The sequence below is a fragment of the Gigantopelta aegis genome, chromosome 4 (genome assembly GCF_016097555.1).
Source record: "Gigantopelta aegis isolate Gae_Host chromosome 4, Gae_host_genome, whole genome shotgun sequence".
NCBI lineage: Eukaryota > Metazoa > Mollusca > Gastropoda > Neomphalida > Peltospiridae > Gigantopelta > Gigantopelta aegis.
The window spans coordinates 39,436,935-39,463,292 of record NC_054702.1 but is presented as its reverse complement, the minus strand read 5'-3'; the positions used below and the strand labels follow the sequence as shown (position 1 = coordinate 39,463,292).

The window sequence follows — 26,358 nt, the reverse complement described above, 5'->3', positions numbered from 1 at the left end:
TAATAATGATTAAAATCAGTATTATTAGTGCCTTTTTTTTCTTCTTCGTTCTTTGGATGACTCCCAGCTGTTGGCAAATTATTATATCAATAATTTTATATAGTCAAACCAAACGTCACATTTCATGTGGCAGACATTTATTTTCTGTATACATAATTGAAATGTGCTGAAAGTGGCGAATCTCCACCATAATAATGCAATATAATTGCCTGTGGTTATTATTAATCATGCATGTGTGACATGCTCGTCTGGTGGCTCATTCATAAACCGTCGATTGTGATGGCACATGGTGCTAATTATTTATGATCACAGGTTAATCTAACCATGTGTGAACCAGTCATTCCATCAGTTGGTAAGACACATTTATACACTGGTAAAATACACCGGCGAAGTCACAGTATTGTCTCAACGCTCCCATTATTTTTCAGTAATGGAGAGATGAAACCCTACTTACTTAACCCACCAAAATCATTGGTGTTCACATAAAAGTATTATTTAATGGTGTATTTTAAGATGGGGAATATCCTCGTAACTCTCCATTCCTGAAAAATAATGGGACTTTGCCCTAGTGGGCCTCGTCTCCATTACGAGGACATTCCGCTATATGTAAATATTGTCTTTAGGTAATCATTTGTAGGAACATGGAAAAATAAAATGATCAGCAGATATTTCACTTGTTTGTTATATTTAAATCATGTATTAACTAAATATTTCAGAATCATCATAAAACCACTTCCCAGGGGTACAGAAATGAAAAATATTTCGCTAGACTACCAGACAAGAACAAACTAAAATTTACTAGCCCATCAGAATTTATACTAGTCTGCTAGCCTATAGAACAATATATTAATGTTTTATAATAATATAATATGCACCGTCTTTACATCAAATGATATATATATATATATTATATATTCTAATAAAGACAGTTTTTCACAGTTTTTTCATAAAGATTTACAGAATTCAAAATTTATAAAATAAAAACAAAATATCATGGTCAGAAAAAGACGGGTTACTCGTTGGACTGATAGTTGCATTTTTCAACTTGTCCGTGAGAATTTTTACTCCCATTTGGCGAGCTGGCGAGTACTTTTTGCACCCTTGCTTTCGTTAATATTTTCTAAGTGTTTTATTAGAAAAATATAATAAAATAATGTGATTTTGGTTTAAACAAATTTATTGCCATTTAAAACCCCCCAGAATAAGGCCTCAACTAATATTTTACACATAAAATGACAAGACATAATTAACTAATTGCAGCTTGTTCGTATTAACTACCAAAGAATAAATAAAACAAATTAGTTTAACTTGATGTTAAATTTTCACATTCAGCTTAATTTTTCACAAAATAGTCCTACATCAATGAAACATGGTTTACAGTTAATTTGTGTATGTTCATCTCACAGCAGAAATGAATAACTATGGATGCAAGTGTCGGCCACACCAAGTAATTTGAATAAATTCCACAGAATTCTTGTTAATACAATTTACAGAAAGTTTTTCAACACGGTAATTTAAAACAAGGTGGTCTTACAACATTGTATAGTATTAAATGGCAATATGATAACATTTTATTTGGCTTCTATAGATAATAAAAACAACTCAAAACATGCCAAATGTACATTTATAAATGAATATTTTAAACAATGTTTTTTTAAACTTCAGCCAGAGTTTTGAGAGTATCATGTCCTTTAGAATAACATATTTCCAGAAATATGTGTTAAAACATGTAGAATTAATTTTACAGATTAATAATAGTTCAGTATTTGCAAGATTATATATTTTTTACAAAATGTGTGCTAGTTAATCATCTGTTATTTGGTCTGTCAAGTAAAGGGAAATAACTTGGTATGTTATTTTATACCAAGTACAAAATGTCAGTTTTGAAAGATATTTGGTAAGCAGCTAATAATTAATAATAATAATAATACAATGTAATAAAATATTAAAAGAATATTAGAAATCTCTTTTAAATAAGTTTTAGTTTAATCAAAAATTGTGATTTAAAAAAAAAAATATTGGACATTTTTGTATTGGAGTTACCACGATAACATCTGTCAACCACCTGTCCTAGGCAGATTGCCCAGATAGTTGGGTGTATGTCCAGGAGAGCGTGCTTGAACTATAAATTGCAAGCATGAAAATAAATGGGAAAATATCGAGTTCTTGACTAATCTGAATAGGTTTTGTCCACCTGATTTATATTATTATTACCAACTGCTTATTTTTTTCACTTTAAGATATTGAATTTGTAATGAACATTTAATTTAGGATGCATCTTATGTTTCCTAACTGCACTGTTACCATCATGATCACCTAAGTTTGGCGTTAAATTTTTTTTTTTAAAAAGGCTTATTTTGTTTGAAATTTGCTTCATCAATATTTATAATATCTATATATTTACTTGCTATTGAATTGAAATAATCTTACGTGATGTATCATTGCTGACAATTTTCAGGTTTTAACCAACAAATGATGCCTCCACCCATGGGGCCCAACCAGATGGGGTTGAGCCCTGCTGGAAACAAAATGGGTGGACACATGGGTCACTTCAGTCAGTTCAACAACCAGTATAACCCTGGAGCAGGTAGGTAACCCCTGTGATGTCATTAAGAATGAAAACATAATAACAGGTGATAGTGAAATTACAGCTGGCTGTTGCCGGCTGCTACAGATGCCATGTGACATAATCCAGTTAATACCAAAGCCTGAGAAAGACTAACTTTCATTGGTTTATTTTAAATATTGATATATCCAAATAGGTAATATTAACCATTTAGAAATAAGCTTTCAAGTATGTTCAATAGTTAACAAAATTCACTAATTAGATGCTGTAGAAGAATTTTTTCTTTGGAATTGCATAACCAGCAAACATTTCATATATGGAGAAAAATTGCCACATTCCTTTTACTAATGAATTGTAAAGTAAAATCATATTTAAAAAATAATAATTGTGGGTATGCATGTACAGTATATATGACAAATGAATGAAATATGATTTCTATTAAACATGCATACATTTTTATAACAATTGTCACAAAATCGTATTATATATGGACATGAAATCATGTATTATAAATTTATTATTGTTGTATGTACATTGTATGAGAATCATTCAAGGCATCCCAACCTTTATATTGCCAATGATCTATGATCATAATTTTTTTTTTTTTTTAAATAATGCATTTCACAATGTCAGATGTTCATAAATGTTGTCATCACTAATACTGGACTTCAGGCCTAGAAATGAAAAAAAAAATCTACATGCACCAGGTGCATGCTGAAAAAAAAAGTTACATGCACCATTAAAATTCTGCATGCACCAAAAATAAGGTAAATCCTGTTAACAATGAGAAAAATACTATTTTAATTACCTTGATTACAGTGTTGATTATTATTTTCTTTTTAATTTAATTTAACTTTTTTAACTCGATAAGATCTGTTGGTATAATATAAATTAGCCTACGGAATTCGACGAGAAGTTGCGATTGAAATAATCACTGGCTGACTTCGAGTCAACTATGCGAGTAACGCACATGCACGTTCGCAATCATCTGAGGTCCATATCTGAGGTCGAAAATGTTCAAGGCAGTTACGGTACTTTGTATTGATCACAGATCTGGCGGAGTTCAATTTGTCAGTGACGACAACAACTGTGTTATGCGCGTGGATACCCCAAAGTCGGTCTCGACCACCTTTCCTAATACCGTTCACGGATATATCCGAGATATTACCGGCAATTTTTGCAAATATATTTCACGGAAATGACCGAAAGGGCGCCATTGTTGTAAGTAGGATTATGGGATACAAAATGGATTCGCCCATAAGATAAAAGTTATCGTTTTCATGTGGCGAACAGATTACGAAATGCATACGCAAAATTCACCAACTTGAGTCTGAATCTGGTAGACAACAGGATACTAGTATATGCAATACACAGTACTTCAAAAATATTAGCATGCACCGCATGCACCCAGTTTTAAAAGTTACATGCACACGCAAAAATCAGCATGCACCGGTGCATGTACCAACACTGCATTAAAAGCCCTGGACTTCCTCATTAAAGAAAAATCTACAAAGTTAAAAGTTAGTTTGTTTTGTTTAACGACACCACTAGAGCACATTGATTTACTTAATCATTGGCTATTGGATGTCAAACATTAGGTAACATTTTAACATAGACTAGTCTTAGAGAGGAAACCTGCTACATTTTTCCCATTAGTAGCAATGGATCTTTTATATGCACCATCTCACAGACAGGATAACACATACCACAGCCTTTGATGTATGATATACCAGTTGTGGTACACTGGCTGGAATGAGAAATAGCCCAGTGGGCCCACTGATAGACCGACCGCGCATCAAGTGAGCATCTTACCACTAGGCTACATCCTGCCACCACCACCACACCCACCCCCCCCCCCCCCCCCCCCCCAAAAAAAAAAAAGAAGCTAACAACAATTAAATAAATCTACATTGCATATTATCACTGTGTTTTGTTCACTAAGGACTTAACAGTATTATGGACATTTGTCAATAGTTTGGATTATTTCAAATAATATTTTTCATTTTAACATTTAATTTAACTTATTTCTTGTGCACATTTGACAAATAAATGGGCTGCCAGAAATGTTTTTATAATGCATTTGAATGTTCTTACTTTGTTTTATACTTCATGAAGTCGACCGCCTTATACTGTGTGGTCATTTTGTAACTTCTTGTTTCAGATTGTTTTTAATACACTGGATGCCTACATCGACACTTTTCCCTTCCTTTTTTCTTTTTATGGACTGGCAATTTTGGCAGCCCATTTTGAAGAGTTAACTTAACTTTTGAAAACAAATTTAAAGGGGTATATTGTTGAGCGTACAGCATTCTACTCATTTGTTTCAGGTAACTTTTCTCGGCAGCAAAATGTACCTGGCATGCCAAACTCGTCTAACATGTCAAACTATCCATCTCAGACTATGTACAACGGACCAAATCCGATGTCGCAAATGGGCTCGAGTTCTGTTTACAACAACATGCCCATGGAACGGAACATGACAAACACAAACTATAACAATGCATATGGACAGAGTGGTATGCCCGTGAACATGAACCCCATGGGGATGAACAGCCATTACAGTGCCTACAGCAATCACATGGGCGCAGGATCCAGTCCGGGCCCATCAGGGCCGCCGGTTCAGGGGTCCGGTTCGAGCCCGGGGATGGGCTCCACCATGGATACAAACACGCCGACATCTCCCCAAGGGGCCATGGCCATGTCTGCCACAGCTAAAGGTGCACAAGCTGCAGCGCAGGCAGCCATGATCGCTGCGGCCAACAGCGCGGCAGGCCGAGCCCAGAGCATGCGGTCCGTGCCTAACGTGCCGAATCAGGCCAGGATGTACGGCATGCAGGGCAACCACTCGACCAGTCAGATGGGCCATATGAATCACATGGGCCCCATGAACTTCAGTCCACACACTATGCCAAATGCGATGGGCCCAATGCCTGGTGGAATGTCGCCAAATTCCATGACAAACAGTGGTGGGTTTCCAGCGTCCGGGACTTCTACGAGCAGTAAAAGGAAGTCAAAAAAGAACAGTAGTAGTAATAGTGGTAACACGGGTGAGAGTGTGGTGACGTCTTTACCAGCTTCCACGGTACCCAGTGAGGGGGGACAGCAAAACAGCTTGCCAAGTAGTATATCGATTGCCAATACATGTAGTAGTAGTAGTACTACAAGTAGTAACAGTTCCTCAGTTCTCTCACACGAAGTCCAAGACCCCGCTTCCTCAAGTTCCAATCCGCTTCCACATCAGCAGCAAGAACCATCTCATTTAGCCAACTCTGATCACCAGTCTGAAAACACCTCTGCCCCTATATCCGATAACAGTTCCGTGCCGACGCCAGACGTCAACTCTGCCCCAACACCAGACAACAAGAGCTCAGAATCGGCTAGTGTGATCAGTAATTTATCGGACTCCAGTGAAGGCGCTGGGGACACCGCAGTGCCTGTTTCAAAACCTCCCTGTACGACGGAGGAGACACCTCTTTCGGCACCAATAGCACGCTCTGATGGTAAGATGGAGGAAACGGAGAATTTAACCCCAGCGACCACCCCCCAGCCCCCGGAGATGAGTCAAGTGAGTCAGGCGAACTGCGAGGTCCAACCCACTGCTAGTTTCACGTCGGTCGAGGTTTCCCAGCCCATTACCACGACGGTTAACAGCACCCAGGGTAAGTTGGTGTTTTCGTGGACACTGCATGAAGTAACAAATGGCTTGCTAAACTAATGTATGATCCGCACCAACCAGGTACATGTACAGTTGCATGCTATGTCATCATTTTGCTTTTCTTTTTTTTGAGTTGTACATTTTTCTTTTTTTGCTGCCAAAGTTGCCAATTCTTTTCTCTCTTGAGCATCTTTTTTTTGGTTCTAGTTGTGTTTTCTATTTCTTAAATTCTACAGATTTTCTTATGTCGGGGTTGTTTAGTGATGTTTTTGTTTGAAATATTTAATAATTAAATGTTTTTGTGTTGGGGTATTTAGGCTTGTTTTATTTGTTTAAAATATTAAATATTTAAATAGGTTATGTTGAGGTTGATTAGGGTGTTTTATTTGTTTGGAAGTTAATATTTTTAATAGGGTTTATATAATTCAGTCTTAATTAAATAATCTTATTTCACTGGCCTCTTAGCTTTAAATATTTGTTAATAGATTAACCGAAGCCAGTATCATTGCATGTCTAAATAACCTTTCATGTGATACATCTGATGGTGCTGAATAAGCCATAAGACATAAAAGTGCCTGTTCACAATTAAAGGTCACCTTGATTTGAAATAACATTGATTCATGTCAGATTAGCCAATGGAGACCAAAGTTGATGGCATTAAGATCTTACATCAATCAGATTGTGTTCAAATGTTTGAGAGAATCACGATTATGTTCAAGTATTTGAGCGGTATTCATTTATAAAAGGCAGTGTATTTGTTGTTCATTGTCTTTAAGTATACACATTAAAAGCAATGGCAGTTAACCTGTTTAATGACCAACAAAATGTTAGCCGTAGCTAACCAAAGTCATGAAATATAAAAAAACATTAATAGTCTGTCTTGACAACTGCAGGGCTTCTAAATTTTTTGATAAAATACACTAGCCACGGGATCAGTAATTTAAAAAATTTACTAGCGACGATTAAATTTCACTAGCCTACTTTACTTCTAAGTTAATACAATTTTACTAAATAATAGTAATAATCAGATATGTCACCTAAAGAACCTAACTTTGGGAGGCTAGGGAGGGGTAAGGATATTCAATTTTACAAAATAGACTTTAACTGCAACATGTGGCCAAAAACAAATCACTAGCTGTCGGGCATGGCAATAGTAGTTATTTACTAGCCCAACATTGATTTCACTAGCCATGGGAGTGGGGCTACCATAATCTAGAAGCTCTGCAACTGATACATTATATTTTGCACATACATTTATAACATCCCTTTAAACAGGAACAATAAATAAATGTCAGTTTCTTTTAATTATATTAATGCACAAAGTACAGTCACTACTTTATTAACAACTGATATTTTCTTTCGTTTCTAACCATAAATTCCTCTTAATTGATCACTTATATTACTGGAGATAGCTCAGCAAGTCAGTCAGTTCAGTTCATTTTTTCTATGTATGATATTTAGTAATCAACTACATACAGTTAATTCAATAACAATGTGGAACTTTTTTTTAAAATAGATTATCTTTGCAGCGAGCTTTAACTTGTGCACCACCAAATTAACTTTTGTGTTCTGTTTCCATCATTTGGGAATACAAGCACTAGTGTTTAATAGTTTTATAATGATGATACTTTAATGATTAACTTAGCATATTTTATGCAGAGCATACTTATAGAAGCGGTCAAGTTTGCGAATTCAGTGCAAGTTGATAGAAATAAATGCTCATTTTGATAAACAGAATATGATGGAATAAATATTCGAAAAACAAGATTTTGTCTACCTGGTCCCTTTGGTGTTTGGTTTACTGTATATGAACTAATGAATGAATGACTTGACATCAGGATTAAACAAAATCTGCATTTATATTAATATAGAGGGTAAAGACCATTGCAAAGGAAAAATTGCAGAAAACCCATATGAGTTATGTTTGCAAACTTCACTCGATGAGATATAAATCATGTGACAAAAAACATGAAATTTTCTATTTATTATATAACTTTTGGCAATTTACCTTTATTTTTAAAATGCCAGCAGCAAAATAGTTCCGTCTTTCTTACAGTGAAGATAACACTTTTCTACAGTGACAATAACACACACAAACAAAGAATTTACCCCCAAAAATGTGTTATCGTCACTGAGTGACTGATAACACTTTTATTTCACTGATATTTTAAGATATTTCACTAAATGTTATATAATAAATCAGTAATATTTAATGGAGCCACCCCTCACAACCCACCTATATCATCATTTCCAAACAAAATCATGTATTTGCAGCAACAACTTGTTTACAATTAGAACATCTAATGATTTGTTGCCAATTGCAGGTCTGTCGACAACAACTGTGACCCCAAGCATCACATCTCCCGTGACGAGTGTATCGGTGATGACCAGTGCCCCACAGGTGATGAACAGCATGCGCGGCATGCCACAGATGCAACCGCAGCAACAGCCGCAACCGCAACAGCAACAGCAACATCAGATGCCCAACATGAACTGTATTCCAATGCCATCCTTTCCAGACGAACCACCAGAGAAAAAGAAAAAGGTAGAATTTAATGTACAGAAGAAACCGCCATTTATAGAAATAGTTATTAGTCCTGCTTTAAGCTTATGTTGCAGTTTCATTTCATTATCATTAAAAATATCTATTGAAAAACACCAAAACACAAAACTAATTTCTCACACTCCTTTGTTTAATTTATTCTTGATTTTGTAGAGAAATTTTCATAGTAGTTCCTGGTTTAATAAATGAAAATACACACACATGAATGTACACCTTTAAATATGTTTTTATTTAGTGGTATTTATGTTAATGAAATATTTAGTTGTTACTTTATTGCCTACTTTTTGTCTCAAGATATGTTCAGTGCAATTTCACATTCTATTTTTGACGTTGATTATAAGATTTAAAAAAATAAAATTAGCAATGATTGGTAATTAACTTTTCAGTGCAATACAAACTTTCTTGTGAGTATAGCCTGCAGCCTCCTGATGTTCCATGTTGATAATACCGTGCAAATACTATTAATGTGCATGATTTAAAACAAAAACAAATGTCGCACCGCTTGCTTTGTAAACTACAGTTAAAAACCGAAACAAAACAAAAAATGGTGTGGTTCAGTAACCTGACCTATACTAATAACATCACTTATCCTGATATTTTAAATATTTTTATAAAAATCTCTGTTAACTGGTGATATTTTGTTTCAAAACATTTCCCCTGAAAAAAAATCTGAAAATCTGTGTGTGTGTGTGTGTGTGTGTGTGTGTGTGTGTGTGTGTGTGTGTGTGATAATACATAGCAAAAATGATTTTTTGTCCTTAGGAAATGATTGCGCAAAAAGGGTATGATTGAAGAAATTCCTGTAGTGTTTTTAAACTTGAAACTGCCATTGAACGAACCAAGATGATGACAATGCAGACAAAAACATACATTCTACCCTGTTTCTTGTTACATCTGAGAATAGATACAGGACTAGATCTATAATTGTCATGTTCAATTTAAACAAACATTTTGGCAAGTGCCTAAAGTTCCCATAGTTGTATATAATACCACTAAAAATCTTGTCAGATTGTCAAAATAATTTACATTAAAAATTATTTTTCATAATGCATTAATACATTAAGCAAACAAACAAATATAACAAAAAAAAATTATTATAAAATTTAGTATGATCTAAAAAGCTCAAATGATTTACAAGTGATCAACAATAAAAATAGTTTTTCATATTTTCTTTTTTATTTGAAAATTATCAAATTACCCATTATAAATGTTTGAAAAGAACCATGCCATTTTTTATAGATGTAAAAATTGACTTTTTAACCAGACTTAACACAATTTTTCTTTTTTTGTTCATAAATTGGGGTGAGGTTAGAATTATATTTCCCACTTTGTCCTTAAAACAATGATAAAAATTATTTGGGAAATATTCTGTTAACTGGTTTGTTGTCAAATGTTCATGTTATGTGTTATGTGCATCACTTAAAATTCATTTGCTACAGCACTGATTTGCTTTTTAAATTTAAACATGAGATATTGTATACATGTATGACTGTTTGTGTGTGTGAGAGCATTAATAAATATTAGTTTACCACCAAATTCTTTAGGCATATAAAAGTGTATATCGGTCAGTATTTAAACAATATAAGTCAGTTATAAGTGTTGGCTTTGTTAGTGTTGTTCTGTCAAAGTGAAAATGTATTCATATATGTGTGTACGTACGTAATGGTCTGATCATATCAAGCAGCCATGTGCAAACTTAATGTTATATTTCTCGATATTCAAAAAATCTTTGTTGTTCATGTTTCATATTGTCATTGGTGGTTTTGCATTTCTGTTTTATGAAAATATCCATTTGTCATTTAGTCCTGCTTAAATGTTTAAAAACCAACAAAAACAAAAATAAAATTTTGTTTAAATATCATTTGTTGCACTTACAGATACAAATAAATTCATGCATTGTATGGAAGTTGATATATTTTTTATTGGTTTGATTTGGTTGTATGACCGTGCCAATTTAAATTATATCTAAACTTACCAATTTGTTGGGGTTTTTTAAATTTTATTTAAGACATTGAAGTGATTTCACAAGTTAAAAATATTATAATCCATATGTGAAGTTGTTAAAACAAATCCAAAACTAATCAGTTCTATTATTTTATTCTAGCTCAAGTTAAACTTAAATGTTATTTATATTGTAGAATATATTTTTGAACTTATTAAGATTCCCAATTTAAAAAAAATCCAAACATCATGTTTTTTCATTATTCTACTTTTGGAGTTAACCAGAAGTGTTATTTTAAACATTAATTTCATTACAATATTCAAAAGTAAACCCAAAAATAAAAATCTTGTTTTCTTGTTGACAATGCTGGGGCATCTGTGCATTTGTTCTAGGAAGGTGACATACCTGGCATGAGGGGAGTACCCATTTTTTCACCTGTTCCGGATGAGTTTGGCTATATTGGTAGTCCTAATCCCACGGGAGTATTTGTAAGTCAGTTATGTTGAGTGGGTAACTGCCAGGCAGGCAGATGGCAAAATGTTATCCTTCCCTTTACGCTTTGACCCGGTGACTGGGTCATTTTAATTTTTTGGATATGGTTATCATTTGCCCACCTCACCATGTTTTCCTTTGTTTTGGGCATTGGTATTGATTCTTGTTACTAATTTTACTCACAAATTATGTACATTTATTCCCCCCCCAAAAAGTGCTACATCGTTCATGCAGTATATTTTGGTTATTTTTATTTATTTTTCTTCATTTGCAGTTATTTATTTTAAGAATTGTTATGCATGGTTAATTTATTTCAGGAATACCATAAGTGGTATACATTCATTTATTGCATACAGGGGTGCACAAATAGTAAATTGTATTGGTTGCCAAGAGGGCAATCATTACATGATGTTGGTTGTCCAGCATTATCTCTTGGTTGCACACACATTTTAATTAGGATTTGTTACCTGGTGCATTCACCGTGGTTCAAAAATGTCAACAGCGGAAAAGCTGGCCGTAACATGTTTTAGGTTGTCCAAGGCATATAGACGATCAATTTGTGCACTCCAGGGGCCTAATTCACACAGCTCTTTTAAGCAACATCGCATCGGCATTGCAAGTCTTTTTGCATGGCACGGTGAAATCGGTATGTTAAGAGAGTTACTGAATTAGACTCCCAAGTTTATAACAAGATTATTGTCATGAATGTCCATTATGTTATGATGACTTTAAAACAAAAAAACAAACAAACCCCCAAACACTGGCTTAAAAACTGAATCTTTTTTATTATTATATTTTTTTTTACTATTGGACTAAAATGCATACCAGCATTGCATGGTAGTCTTACTAACTTTATAATGGCTTGACCTACTTATTATAAACATTAATGTATCCAAAACACATTAATATTGCTAGTGCTTAAACTCACCTATATTTTACAAGTTTATATTCATTGATGATGAAATATTTCATCAATGCACATAGCAAGTAAAAACAAATTTAAATAATGGATTTTTCATATTGAAGTTGACAATTTTAGTAGTTAATGGAAAATGCTACTTGGTATTCTAGACCAGGTCTTTGGGGACCCATATTTTGGACATTAATAGACGAGATGGTCATCTTGTTTGTTAAGAGAATTTTATTTATATTTTTCTGTTAAATTGACACACTGTTCACCTGTATATGGTACTTCTTAATTGTTAATCTGTTCAACCATTTATATGTTAGACATCTCAGCTGTGACCAAGGTTCATGGTTGCATTATTTTTTAGTAGTAAATAGAGCTCATTACAAAATAGTTTATGTAATAGTGATATATTCATCATGTTATCTTGTCAATGCTAATGTTGTTATTATTTTGTATTTTAGCATGGCTTAGCTCAGGTGTGGTACTTTTGTCTTTTAGTATTTTAAAAATATGATAACTACATGTTCAAAATATTTTACTGGGAGGTGGGGTGAAGATGATAGTTGATTTGATGATTTTTTTTTTTTTTTTACCTTTTCTCTTCTTTTTTTTGTGTGTATGTTTTGTTTATATAAAAAATAACTGGTTAATACTGTTATGTCTGATCTTAGTGTAATTACTATTTAGGGTAAGATAATCCAGGGTTAACCATTGCAGTTGTTTTAGTGTGTTCTTTTTTAACCTCAAGTTACTTTGTGACATTTTTGTCATTTTGAATGTGATCCATGTCTGAAATGTAGATATCTATCTTATGTGTAGAAATGTAAATATGTGTAGAAATGTAAATGTGTGTAGAAATGTATTCATTTTATTATTTTTAAATATGTTCAATTTTTGTTCTAGAAGTCTGGCGGTGACGTGATGAAAATGTTTGAAATGGGTTCTGAACCGGACCGGCGACCGTTCTTGGAAAAGCTTATGTACTTTCTGGAAGAAAAGGGAACACCAGTCACAACAATGCCAGTGATCAGCAAACAACCCCTTGATCTTTTTAAACTCTACCTCTGTGTGCGTGAAAAAGGCGGAATGACTGAGGTGAATAATAAATGATAGTACTGCACATTTGCCCTTTTATAGGGGCTTTCTCATTATTCGATTAGTTGAACCGACTTGTTGTATGTAATAGAAGCATACTGTGAGAACATCTAAATCGGAACAATTTTGTATGGCCGACAAATCTCCTGCAAAAAGTCAGTGCGGCTAATTGCATAAAGAGAACAACTCTTATGTAGCCTTCTAGTTGGGTTCAGGATTGTCTTTTACGTTCATTGGGATATCTATTTTTTTAAATTCATGAGCAAACTGTAAATTGGTGAAGAACTACTTACTAGTAATAACACTAAAAGTTCATAATATTTGAATTTGAATTTAATTTTTTTTTCATAACAATAGCACTCAGTCATGTCATGAGATATAACATTCCTTCATGACATTATTTTTATATCCATCGAGAAATGAAAAGAAAATTGCATTATGATTGGACCAATGTGATGATGTTAAATTGAAATTAATGTAACATATATTTATTATCTGATGACCAACCTTACCACCAAACATATGCAGGGAATAACAGATTCAATATAAATGTAGAAAATATTGTACTTTTCATGTATTTGATGACGGTGAGAAATATTTTTATAATAACATCGAAGAATTGTAAACTAATATTTTTACATGTGTGTTTACAGGTTAACAAAGCTAAGAAGTGGAAAGAAATTTGTGGTGTTGTGAATATTGGATCTTCTGCGAGTGCTGCGTTCACTCTGAAAAAGAACTATATCAAGTATCTGTTTGCATATGAATGCAAGTTTGATAAAGGTGGAATTGATCCACAACCAATTCTTGCTCAGATGGAAGCCGCTTTGCAACAGAAGCGAGAACAAAAAAATAAACGGGCTCCTTCTCCAGGTATGGTTTGTTTTAGATTATCCATATGTTCTGATTTGACTGCCATGAATTTGAGTTATGATGTAAACCACATTGGATATACACAGACAGATATTGTAAACAAAATGAATAACCTTTTATTTTATGTTATCTTGTCTTTGGAAAAAAAGAAGGAAAATAAGGCATTGAAATATGTCAAGAACGATCACAGCAGGACAAAAAAGTTTCTTGAATGTACACATTATCAGTATTAGTACAATGAGAATAATGCAGGAGGGATAACAAAATATTAAGTGTCGGTGAAAATGTTTAAGGATACAAATATGGGATTTATAAACTAATATTAACAGATTTTGATACAGTATGTTAAAAAAACCCCATTAAAAATGTTTTCTGCTAATATTACGGTGATTTCTTATCATGTGATTAGTCGCATGCGATTGAGTCGTATTTGTGAACACCTAAATCGGAGATGATTACTAAATCAGTGTGCTGTAGTAGTGTCGTTAAACGAAAAAAAACTTCTTCTTTTTTTTAACCTAAATTCTTAGACATTAGTCAAATACACATACGATTAAAGTCTCTACAGCAAATTGCATGCATTCACAAGTTGGTGTGACTTGAACGTATAAGGAGAGAACGCCCCATCAATCAACGTTTCCATTGTCAATCTATTAAAGTTATTTTGTTTTACCTTTCAGCAGGTTCTCAGGGTTCATCACAAGATGCATTCCGGCCACCAAGTGCCCCCAACAACCAGGGAATGGATCCGTTCTCTCCGGGAATGCCACCTCCATACATGCAGAACTCCGAGTCGAACATGGGCCCAATGGGCGGAGGGATGATGGGGCCAAACAACATGATGAACCCTAATGCCATGATGCCTTCCCACTCCAACATGTCCCACCCTGTCAGTATGGGTGGAGGGCACAACAGTATGCAAAACAGCATGATGGGAGGAGGTATGCCGCCAAACGGAATGATGCCTGGAAGTATGCCACCGCAGGGTGGCATGATGCCGGGCAATATGCCACCCAACAGTATGATTGGTGGAAACGTGCCTTCTAATAACATGATGGGTGGGAGCATGATGAACAATTCGATGATGTCGGGCAACATGCCGGGCAGCAAACCGATGATGTCCGGTAGTGCGTACAACTCTCAACAGAACAATGCCATGGGGAACAGTGTGCTATCAGCCAACAGCATGATAGGAAATAATACTATGGTAGCTCCTAGTTCAAGTGCAATGTCGATCCCCCCGAGCTCTGTGAGCTCAATACCTTCGAATTCTGACAGCATCAGTGTGCAGGATCCCTTTGCAGATGACCTGGCGACGTCTTCATCCCAGTTTAGTCAGCAGCGGCCCAGCAACAGTTCGCAAGTGCCACAGTTCACAAACATACAACAGCCCAGCAGCAGTTTCAGTTCTCGGCCAGGTCCGGGACCCAATATGCCTTCCTACCCAGGCATGGCTCAGTCGAACAGTTACAGCGAGTCGAGCAGTCGAATACCAAACCCCAATCAGGCGGAACAGTTTAACAGCAGTGATTCATCGTCTCCCTCGATACCTGCATCAACATCGTCATCTCCGTTCCCACCCAGGCAGATGCCACCTGTTGACAGTTATCCATCGAATAACTCGCGGGCTGATTCGTTTCCACCAGGACAAGTTCCGCCAACCAGTCAGTTCAGCGTTCGCTCACAGAGTTCAGCGGGAAATAGATTTCCGTTTGGTCAACAGTTTGATAGACCGGAAAGGTAATGCATTTGTGACTAAGACTGCCAATGACTCTTTTAAGTTTTCAAGGTAGATATTTTATCAATTAATAATACCTTTATCACTGTTTTATGAAGGCAATTTTAGAATTAATTACTGAAAAAGGCTTGTTTAAACTCAGGGCAGCATGTTGCTGATTATGGCAAGATGGTGCTAGCCATTTGAGGCATGGTGCTGCACCATGCTAAAAAAAAGATATCGAAAACATTAATGTATGCATGAAATAAAGGACATTCATTTTTTTTCTTTCTTCATAAAGCCATAAATGTTTCTTAGAACTGTCATGATGGTGTCACAATTTAATTCTGAAACCTGCTTATAAGCATTATTTTCTTAACTGAAAAGGGCTTTTACCCAATTGTCTGATGCTAAATTAAAGATAATGATTGAATACACATATTAAAACATTCATATAAATTTGGGTGAGAATCGATAGAATTAAGTTGCGTAATATTTATATAAAATTCCTCTTGTTTTTTAAAACCAGATTTGACCAACAGTCACCAACACATCCTGGTCAACAGTTTCGCCCGACGGTACAGCCCGGCCAGGATCCTATGTATTCTGGTCCGTACAGTAACCAGCCCATACGGCCACCGCAGGAACCGTTCACCAGCTCGCAGTCATTTCCTCCAGGGCAGGTCCCTGGTTACCCTGGTCCACGACCAGGCATCAGCCAAGATGTCTACCCTGGCTACGGTGCCCAGCCGGGCTCGTATCCCGTGCCGAGGCCGTCGATGAACCGGGAGATGTCTTCTGGAGTTTATGGAACACCCAGTAAGCGATATCCAGACATGGAGCATATACCACCAGGTTAGTTCACAAGCTTAAGAGGATTTTTAGTAGTGTTAGATTCTGGGCCTCGTTCCATGAAGTGATCATAGTGCTAAGATCGCATTAAGTGCATAAATTACAGGCCATAGGAATTCAAACTTCCGGGGAAACACTTTTTCAGTTCAGTGCCTTGTAATCATGGGAACCCATTAGATACTGTTTATATTATATATTGTTGAATAGTCGATATAATAATCATGGGAAACGAAATTTCGGTTCCCTGATTTTACTGACATGCTACCGACACGGTATTGAAACCGATTGTTACCGTGAAATCCGAAGGCCTGACGTTAGTTATGCACTTAAAGTGATCTTAGTGCTAAGATTGCTTCGTGGAACGGGGCCCAGGAAAGTAAAAGTAAGTAACATGTTTTTGTAACAGATCTATGAGATGGTGCATATAAAAGATCCTTTGCTACTAATGGAAAAATGTAGCAGGTTTTTTTCTCTATGACTGTGTCAAAATGACCATATGTTTGACAAGCAATGGCCGATAATTGATGAATCAATGTGCTCCTGTGGTGTCGTTAAAACAAACTTAACTTTTTGTAACGAATCTCTTCTAATGGGTGTTTTATATATATATATGTTTTGTTTTTTTAAACAGACCTGTGCACATTGGTATATTGCCATGTGTATTGGTTAGAAGTAAATTCATAAATATATGTAACTTTAAGGAATATGTTTTTGTGTAATTAGGTTTTTCTTATATAACATTGGCTATAACTTGAGCAATGTTTTTGTGATAAGCCTATGTAAATGGACGAGTTCCTAATGGACTAGTCAAAAGTAACTTCACATATTTTTTTCTAAAAAAGAAACATTTTCAACTAGTGTAAACAACTGATTTGCTATTTCAAGTTTTTGTTTTTACTGGTATTCATTAAAAAAACTAATTAAACTTCATTTTTCTGCAAACAAAAGTGGCTTTTGGAGATATCTTTTATTAAAATACATGAAACTGAAAAAAAAACTTTCTGAAATCTCTATCTTCATAAATAGAAATACAGGATATATTGAGTAAAAAAAAACAAATCCTGATCAATTTTTCTTATTATTAACAAACCTGAATAATAATGAAAAATATGCATTCGGTGTATCAATAAGCTAGAATAAAATGGCTGGCATGATTTTTTGACAGCATTTACTCAACAATCGCCTTACGTGGAGAGGCCAGGCCCTGGTCATGTGACCTATGCATCCCACCATGAAGGTTACATGATGCAATATGATGGTATGATATTGATGAAAAAAATTGTATCCTGGTCCTCTCACATTACTGAAATCTTTTTTTTCTTTTTTTCACTTTTTCAAAATCTTGGGTGCAGATAGTTGATAAACATCTGTTCACATTTGCTTAACACACTTTTTTTTCCCTCTCCACATAAGAGCTAATTAATTAAATTGGCTCTTATGTATAACTTTTTAAAATGATAATTTGCATTTTACAGTGGATGCAAATACTTTAGAGGTAATAATAGTATTAGCATCCTAGATAAAATTTCAATTTATAATTTTATGTATTAAGCTCATGTTAACAACATTTTGAACTTCTGATTACATTTATATAAATTTTCTGTCATTCAAGAGTCATATTCTTATTTAATTTTGGGCAATAGTATTTTTGCAGTATCGTGTCATGAATTGCAATACAAGTTAATGATATTGCCAAATAATTTCAAATCACATAGCATAACATTGCAATCTAAACATGTCCTTCGATCATCATTAATTGAACATTTTGAAGAACAATTATTCCTTGCTATTATATAATTGGAGCACTGAAGTACCAACGTACGTACATCTGTGTTTTGCTGTTTAAATGTATGCAAACACACTCCCAAGATTTTGAAGTAAACTATTATTTCAGCTAATATCTAATGTGTTGCCAGTCACTGCCTGGTAGGAAGTAGATGTAATATTTCCTAGATGTGGTCTTAGTTGTTCCTCTTTTTTGTTTAACCTTCTATGGAAAATGTATCTTACTTATTACAGTTGTATGTATAAACAGGGGTGCAGAAATGGAAATTATTTCACTAGCCTGCCGAACCAGAACAACACAAATTTACTAGCTCACCAGAATTTCTACTAGTCCGCCATTCTATATAGAACAATATATTATTAACCGTATTATAATACACGGTGTCATCACTTCAAATGATATATATATATATATATATATATATATATATATATATATATAGATGTATTGACAAAATATTATTAAGAACACTTGGTAAGTGATCAACATCACATGAAAAACTAAATCAAAAAGACCGTCGGACTGGTAGTTGCGTATTTTAATTTGTCCGTCAGAATGTTTACTCGCATTTGGCGAGCAGGCAAGTACTTTCTGCAGCCCTGTGTAACCATATTGTTATTTGCATACTGGAAGATTTGATAACATTTGATTTTGTTATGTTGCTATATGTCTTGGTGTTTGGCACTAATATTTGATGTAATACTTCCCGTAATTAATGATTTTACAGTTTTAGCACTGCTACCAAAACAAATTTGACAGATTTTATTTTTTGTATCGGAGGTTTAAAAAAAAAATCAAAAAAAAAATCATTACAATTTTGTTTTGGTACTTGACCATCAAAATAGATCACATTTTGCTCAGTTCTGTTAGCTTAGAAACAGTGTGGTTTGTTATTGTTCTTAAAATAATTTAAGATGTATTGCTCAAAATGTTTACCGCTTTCAGTATGATGAACTATTCTTGGTAACAATATCTATTCTTGACAACTTCGGGCCGAATTTATGAAGCTTGTTTTTCTTAAACACAGTTGTTTAAGCATTATTGATATGTATGTAGTTACATACGTGTAAGACATAAACGGGGTTTGTAAATTCGGCCCTTAATTTGTAATCAAGACTTGTTTAGTTTTGCTTACTTGGTTGAACATCTATTTATTTCTTTTTAATATTAGTTTTATTCTTTTTTCAAATAATCATTTAATTCTGTTTATTTTACTACGGTACTTAGTATTTGAAATAGTCAATAATAATAGTTGACCAATACCATTAGTTACAGTTTCTTGTTAACAGCAGTTAATAATTAGACATAATAAAAAATGATTGTGCATTTGCACAATTATGTTATAAATATTTAAAGGAATAATGGTTTTTCCCCTGTACTTTGCTATTTTACATATTTATCAACCAGGGAACATTTTTTTTTTTAATTCTTGGTCAGTGATATTTCTAGTCAGTAAAAATTGATTAACAATTACGATTTAATGTTTTTAAAAATGTGTAGTGATCCCTTAAAGTTACATATGGAATCGTGGCACAATTCTGAACAAAATGTTCCCTGTCGATACACATTCTGTGTTAGGTAAACAATGTTTTTGGGGGTGGAGGGATGGGGACATGTGGGGTGAGGGAGGAGTTCTAAAAGCTAGTTATACAGAACAATAGTTTTGAAGTTGAACTTGAAAAATGTTCTTTTTTAACTTTTCCCAGATGCTCGTCGAGACATGAACCAATGGTCACCTATGTCCCAGCGGTACCCTAATCAACCGGGTGCCCCAAACTTCCTGGGCTCCAGCTTGAGTGGGATGCCGCCTGGAGCCCCTGGTACACCCCCCATGGGACCATATGGTCGCATGGCACAGAGAGCGTCCCCCCAAGCCAGAGATAAGCAGTACATGCACTCTTCAAAACCTCAGGTAAGCTAGCTCAAGGCGTCCATTATGTGTACATCAAGTCAAGAATTTTAATTACGTTATAATTTCATTTTCCTGTGAATAGGTTTATAGGCTTTCATGTCCCTGATTTCTAATGTAGATTTGATAGTAGCTGTTTCTAGTGCTTTGTAGTTGTTTTTTATGCATCTTATTGTAGTATCTATCATGATCTGTCTGGTGATGTGGTGTTCTTTAATACTGCCATTATCAAATAAGCTTTTTAATGCCTCTTAGATATATACTATACTATACATATATTACCCATGAAAATATTTTGAAACAATTACTTCCACATAATTAGGCTTATGTTCTGACAAACAAATATGAATAAATATTTTGGTTTTCACAAAAATATTTCCATTTTTCTGTTATAAAGCTTAACTTAGCCTAATAATATATATATATTGGTTGTTTACGGATTAATGATAATTACAAACATAAATGCTAGCACAATTTAATAGAATATGTGATGATTTATGAAAATGGAGCCAAATGTACTTTAATATTTGGTTGGTGCTGTATTTTTATGTGTTAATTGTATTGTTAAAAACAAAGTTAGTTACTTTCTAGTTTACTTCTTAATGTTTATAATTAGATACATATATTTAAAAAGCGTAGCAGTTTGTTTTGTTTTTGTTTCGTTTTATACATATTACTAATATTTAATGAAACACAAACATTTTAATCATAGTTGCATATTTTGTGAGAAACTTTTTGTTTTACTTTTTTAATTTCAGTTGTATTGTTTATTGAACCTGGCTTCTTCTCTAGGAGGAACCCCTACCCCCCAACAAAACTTTCTCCCTTTCCCAATCAGATATCTACTTGAAATTTATTTTTAGTGTTAAGTTGTATCCAGCTTTAGGTAGCTCAAAAAGATTATAAACAACAAAACTTTCTCCCTTTCCCAATCAGATATCTACTTGAAATTTATTTTTTGTGTTAAGTTGTATCCAGCTTTAGGTAGCACGAAAAGATTATATATTTATAAAGTTTACAGTTGTTGCTTTGAGCTGCCCAGTGGTAAGTAGTTGGCTAATATTTGCTACACCAGAACTGCATGATCTCAAAACAGTGAAAAGTGTAGAGCTTTGTAAACAATAAAAGCAATGACAGATTGATGGATTCATATTCATAATTTGAATTTTGATGGCAGTAAAAGATTTCAAATTAGGTTTTGCACAGTCTGGGTTTTTTTTCTAATATATTGAAGTAGAGTGGTGTACAGTGGGCAGAATCTTTGAACTTCTGTAGTTCTTTTAAAGACTAGGTGTATATATATTTTGTGTCATTATTTTTCAATGACATTTCATATTAATTTTTTGCCCCTTAAATCATATTGGTCTTAGTTGAATATAGTTAGATATACTTGCCACTCAGTTTCTGGTCTATGAATCCACACATTCAGTTGTTGTGTGTGTGTGTATATATATATATATATATATATATATATATATATATAGCTGCCATCCTTTCTGAAACCACTTCCTATTTTCAAAGGTAGTGAACACCATGGGTAATGGATTCATGTTCGTAGTGTTTATATTGTAAATGTTTTGAGATCATGCAACTGTGTGTATTCGTCAGTGGATTAAGACGGCTTTGAGAAATGTACTTTCTTAACATTTATTTATCTGCTTGTAGTGATTAGCTCTTCTCCTCTGTTTAATCTGCTCTCTGACAGTCCTGCTGGTTCTTTTGCAGCAGAAGCCGGGTACAATGATTGCTAATGCTCAGTTCCCTCCTAAGAAGGAGATAGTGTTCCCTCTTGACAGCGTTGAGGCCGTCCAGCCACTGCTTGCTAAACGGCGACGGCTAACCAGCAAAGACATAGGTCAGTAACAGCTGGCATTTCATTCTTTCATCCAGTCATTGTTAAGGCAGTGTTCCTCATCTTTTCAACTTCAATAAATAAATATCTCGTGGGATGGAGGGGATGTCAATTTTTAAAAAATATATATATACAGTAATAGATAAGAATAGTTTGTTTCTGGTTCCCGGTTTTATTATGAAATTAAACGTTTTTGTGAGAGAAAAAAAAAGAAAAAAAATGTAATGCTTGATGCTGCAAAGGAAAAGCAAAATTAGATTTACAGCTTTTGTTTTTTTGGCAATATTTTATTTATTTTATTATTTATTATATAATTTATTTAGTGATAATCATAAGTAGTTGTGAAATTTTTTGTGTGTACTTGTTTTTTCACCTTTGCAACATATATATATATTATTTATATATATATATATATATATATATATATAATTTATATATAATTATATATTTTTGCTATTAAATATAATTTCAGGAACTTAAAAGTCAAATTAAAGCAAACTTTTACACCGTTGTTATCAGCATGTTTTTAGTCGCCCTGTCATTTTGTTGTTGCTTACGAAAGCCTTGGTTTGTTTTTCAGGCTCCATAGAAGCCTGGAGACTGATGATGGCCCTGAAGTCGGGTCTGCTGGCCGAGAGTACATGGGCTCTTGACACTCTTAACATCCTGTTGTTTGACGACTCCACTGTCAGCTACTTCAGCCTGACGCACCTGCCAGGCCTGCTTGAGGTGCTACTCGAGCACTTCAGGCGAACTCTGATCGAAATGTTCGGCATTTGTGAAGACATAGAGATCGGGTACGAGGACAGGCAGAAACTTCTGAAGGGAGATGTTCCCAAAGAGTGTGAGGAACCCATGGTGCTGGGCACGGACGACAGTCTGGGTAACTACACGAGCGTGACGAGGGATGGGAAGAGCGTGAAAGTGGAAGACAACACGAGGGATAACTGGGTCGAGGACGACAAGAAGTGGGATCTGTATTCGGGTTACATGGGCCGCAAACAACACTGGGGTCTCGGTGGTGGGGACATCACAGACCACATATGCACACATTTCAAAAACGGTGCCACTCACGAACTGCTAAGCGAGCTCTTTTCGAAAAAACGGAGAACAAAGTGCAAAAGTGATACGGATAAAGATTATTCTGAGGCGAGAAGAGGAGGAGGAGGTCGTCATTCTGAAAGTTGTGAAGAGGACATGGATGTGTCTGCTGCTGATATTAGTTTGGATGGGGAGGGTCAAATCTCAGTGAAAAAGGAACATGGTGTGTGTGAATCCTCGACTTGCGAGGAAACTAAGGTTCGAAATAACTTTATTAAGACAGTGCAGATCAAAATAGAACCAAGAGACCCTGCACTGTATCAAAGTGGTCCAAGTAACACTAGTAGAATTTCAGACGTTTTGAAAGAACCTGTCATTGACTCTGATGACAGTCCAGTGAAAAGTAACTCTAGTGTGAATTCGGTAAACTGTGAAAATTTAAATAATAGTGAGAACTGTTTGGAAAAACATGACGGTTTAGAAAAGCATGAGAATTTGGAAAACAGTGAGAAAAAAGTGGAAAAACCACCAAGTATTTCCAATGGACCAGTAGACTCTCCAATTGATTTTACTGTGCAGAAAGACAAAGTGACTATAAAGGAAGAAAATATCGACAATTGCCAAGAAAATTCCCCTTCAAAGGAACAATCGACCATATCAGAAAATGGGGTCGAGGAAAGTATAAAATGTGATACCAATGGAAATGGTTCCATTGATGAAATCAGTTCCCCATCTGAGCATGAACAAGACTTGTCACAGGAGGTAGATCACAAAGATTTCTCTGCGTCACCACCAGTAACAGATGAAAGCCCAGAGGTGTGTGCTCCTGCTGCCGAGAAGGGATTAACAGAAACATCAGCTGATCAAAGTATATCTGAGATCTCTGACGTGAGCCTGATTCTAGTGGACGGTGATTTGGAAGAAGAGGCGTACCAGCACGACGAACCACCTCTGTCACTGACCTCCGAATCGCAAGAAGAACTGGGCAGGCGCTGTGTCTGCATCTCCAACATCTTTCGCAGCCTGTCTTGCATCCCCGGCAACGATAGTGAGATGTCCCAGCACCCATCTTTCATGAACATATTTGGAAGGCTGTTGCTGCTTCATCATAAACACCTACCTCGGGCGAAGGCTCACAAGTTTGAAAAAGACGACACGGAATCATCAGAAGAGCTGAACGAAGTCTGCGAGGACAATGGTGAGTGGTACTGGAGCTACTTGGAGGAACTGCGGGAGAACACGTTGGTGATATTCGCAAACATTTGTGGCCATCTCAACCTGTCCATGTATCCTGAAGAAATCTGTTTCCCCATGTTGGACGGATTGCTCCACTGGGCAGTGTGTCCAGCATCCTGTGCCCGGGACCCTCTGCCCACCATGTCTTCTATATCCGTCCTGTCGCCCCAACGGCTTGTTCTCGAAGCCCTGTGTAAGTTGTGCATCTACGACTCAAATGTAGACCTCCTGCTGGCAACGCCACCATTTGAGCGGATTGTCGAACTGTTTATGTGTTTGTCGAAACTTTTAGCAAATAGGAAAGAACAGGTTCCAAGAGAGTTCGCAATAGTACTACTGTCACAACTAGTCCAAGGCGACAGCAGTGCGGCGAGAGCCATCGCTCTACAACACCCGTGTATATCTCTCCTTGTAGACTTTCTAGAGACTGCAGAACAAAACGCCCTACAGGTGGCCAATTCACAGGGAATAAACGCTCTGCAGAATAATCCTGAAATCATGGGAACTAGTCTTGACATGCTCAGAAGATCTGCCATGATTCTGTTACACTTAGCACGTATTCCCGAGAATAGGTCACTCTTCGTTCATCAGCAGGGTCGCTTGTTATCATTGGTCATGAGTCAAATTTTAGATCAGACTGTTGCCAACATTTTGTCCGATGTTTTGTACGAGTGCTCACATTGATCTAGAGCTTGGGACGGGCTCCTGAGAGGAAAAAAAATATACCATATCACTTTGCTGAAAGATGTTTCAATATGGCATGTGCACCTTTATTCATCACCAAAACATTAAAAACGTTTTATTAAATTACAGATTTTCCCCATTGACATACAATGTATGTAGTAACACTAGTACAGGTCATTTTATCACAGAGTTCATAATTTTGTTACTCATGCCATTTTTCATTGGTTGCCTTTGATCATGGATCATTTGATTGGGTGGTGATATCGACAGCCAGAAAAGATGTGATGATTTTTTTTCAGATTATCATTTTCAGATTCCATTCCATTTCAACTGGAATGTAGTATGATTGGATGAAATTTGTAAAAGAAAATGTTGAAATAATTCTTCCTTGTGTTTGTACAGTATATATGTAGATAATTTCATGCCACAATTTATTAAAATAAAAGTTTTTTTTTGTGATTTCACTGTATACTTTTAAGTGTTGTTGAGATCAGTGCAGTATTCATATACGCAGTCATACTGCATCAGTGATCCGTGGCTGTATTTAGATTTGTTTGTACGTGTTGGTTACTGAATATCAATTCATGTTATTGTGAAAGGCTTTATACCCATTGTCAAAAAACAACAACTAAAAACAAATAAATTATTACATTACACTTCTTGGATCATTCTCAACTTACATGCATGTAGATAACAATGAACATATATGTATCAAAATCATTTGTTTCATAAAAATTCTGATATTTTTGTGGTTATTACTTTGTGATCTGTTCATAAGTATTTATTAAAACAACTTGTCGGTCTTAATGCACAATTATTAGTACAGTACTTGATTGAAAGTAAAAAGATACGCCAACATTCACATGAATTAACCAGATTTGTTTGCTAGCCTAGAAAAAGAAATAGGAATATGCATTATGCCGTACCATTTTTACGGCAGATATTTTTTTTTATACAATATTATATATTTTTTCTTAAGATTTGATCCTGACTAAAATATTTGGTTGAAAGTTGAATTCTAAATCTATCGACCTTTGTGTTAACCAATTTTACCATTTTTGTAAGCATTTTAATGTAAAGGATAACTGACCCAAAAAAAACCTCCTAATCAAAAGAAATGGGAAGAATTTTTGTTTCGATGACATGAATGTTGACATCACTTGCAGCAGATTTAGTAACAAAAAG

The 26,358-nt window shown here is 35.1% G+C and overlaps 1 protein-coding gene across 13 annotated transcripts in view; it reads left to right on the top strand.

Annotated features, from left to right (window-relative positions):
* The window catches only part of LOC121370530 (trithorax group protein osa-like), an 80,593-nt gene extending 54,673 nt beyond the window's left edge, over positions 1 to 25,920 (top strand). For 4 of the 13 annotated variants that reach the window (XM_041495818.1, XM_041495828.1, XM_041495829.1 and 1 more), the window contains 13 exons: positions 2,459 to 2,587; positions 4,894 to 6,225; positions 8,546 to 8,766; positions 9,171 to 9,188; positions 11,119 to 11,214; positions 13,032 to 13,223; positions 13,877 to 14,096; positions 14,777 to 15,836; positions 16,343 to 16,668; positions 17,831 to 17,923; positions 20,158 to 20,363; positions 22,086 to 22,215; positions 22,793 to 25,920. In XM_041495818.1, the coding sequence (XP_041351752.1) occupies positions 2,459 to 2,587; positions 4,894 to 6,225; positions 8,546 to 8,766; positions 9,171 to 9,188; positions 11,119 to 11,214; positions 13,032 to 13,223; positions 13,877 to 14,096; positions 14,777 to 15,836; positions 16,343 to 16,668; positions 17,831 to 17,923; positions 20,158 to 20,363; positions 22,086 to 22,215; positions 22,793 to 25,173 (6,404 nt within the window). In that variant the 3' untranslated portion in view covers positions 25,174 to 25,920. The remainder of the gene's footprint in view (positions 1 to 2,458; positions 2,588 to 4,893; positions 6,226 to 8,545; positions 8,767 to 9,170; positions 9,189 to 11,118; positions 11,215 to 13,031; positions 13,224 to 13,876; positions 14,097 to 14,776; positions 15,837 to 16,342; positions 16,669 to 17,830; positions 17,924 to 20,157; positions 20,364 to 22,085; positions 22,216 to 22,792) is intronic. The other 9 variants (XM_041495819.1, XM_041495820.1, XM_041495823.1 and 6 more) reach the window with 9 other exon arrangements.
* The last annotated feature ends 438 nt before the right edge of the window (positions 25,921 to 26,358 follow it).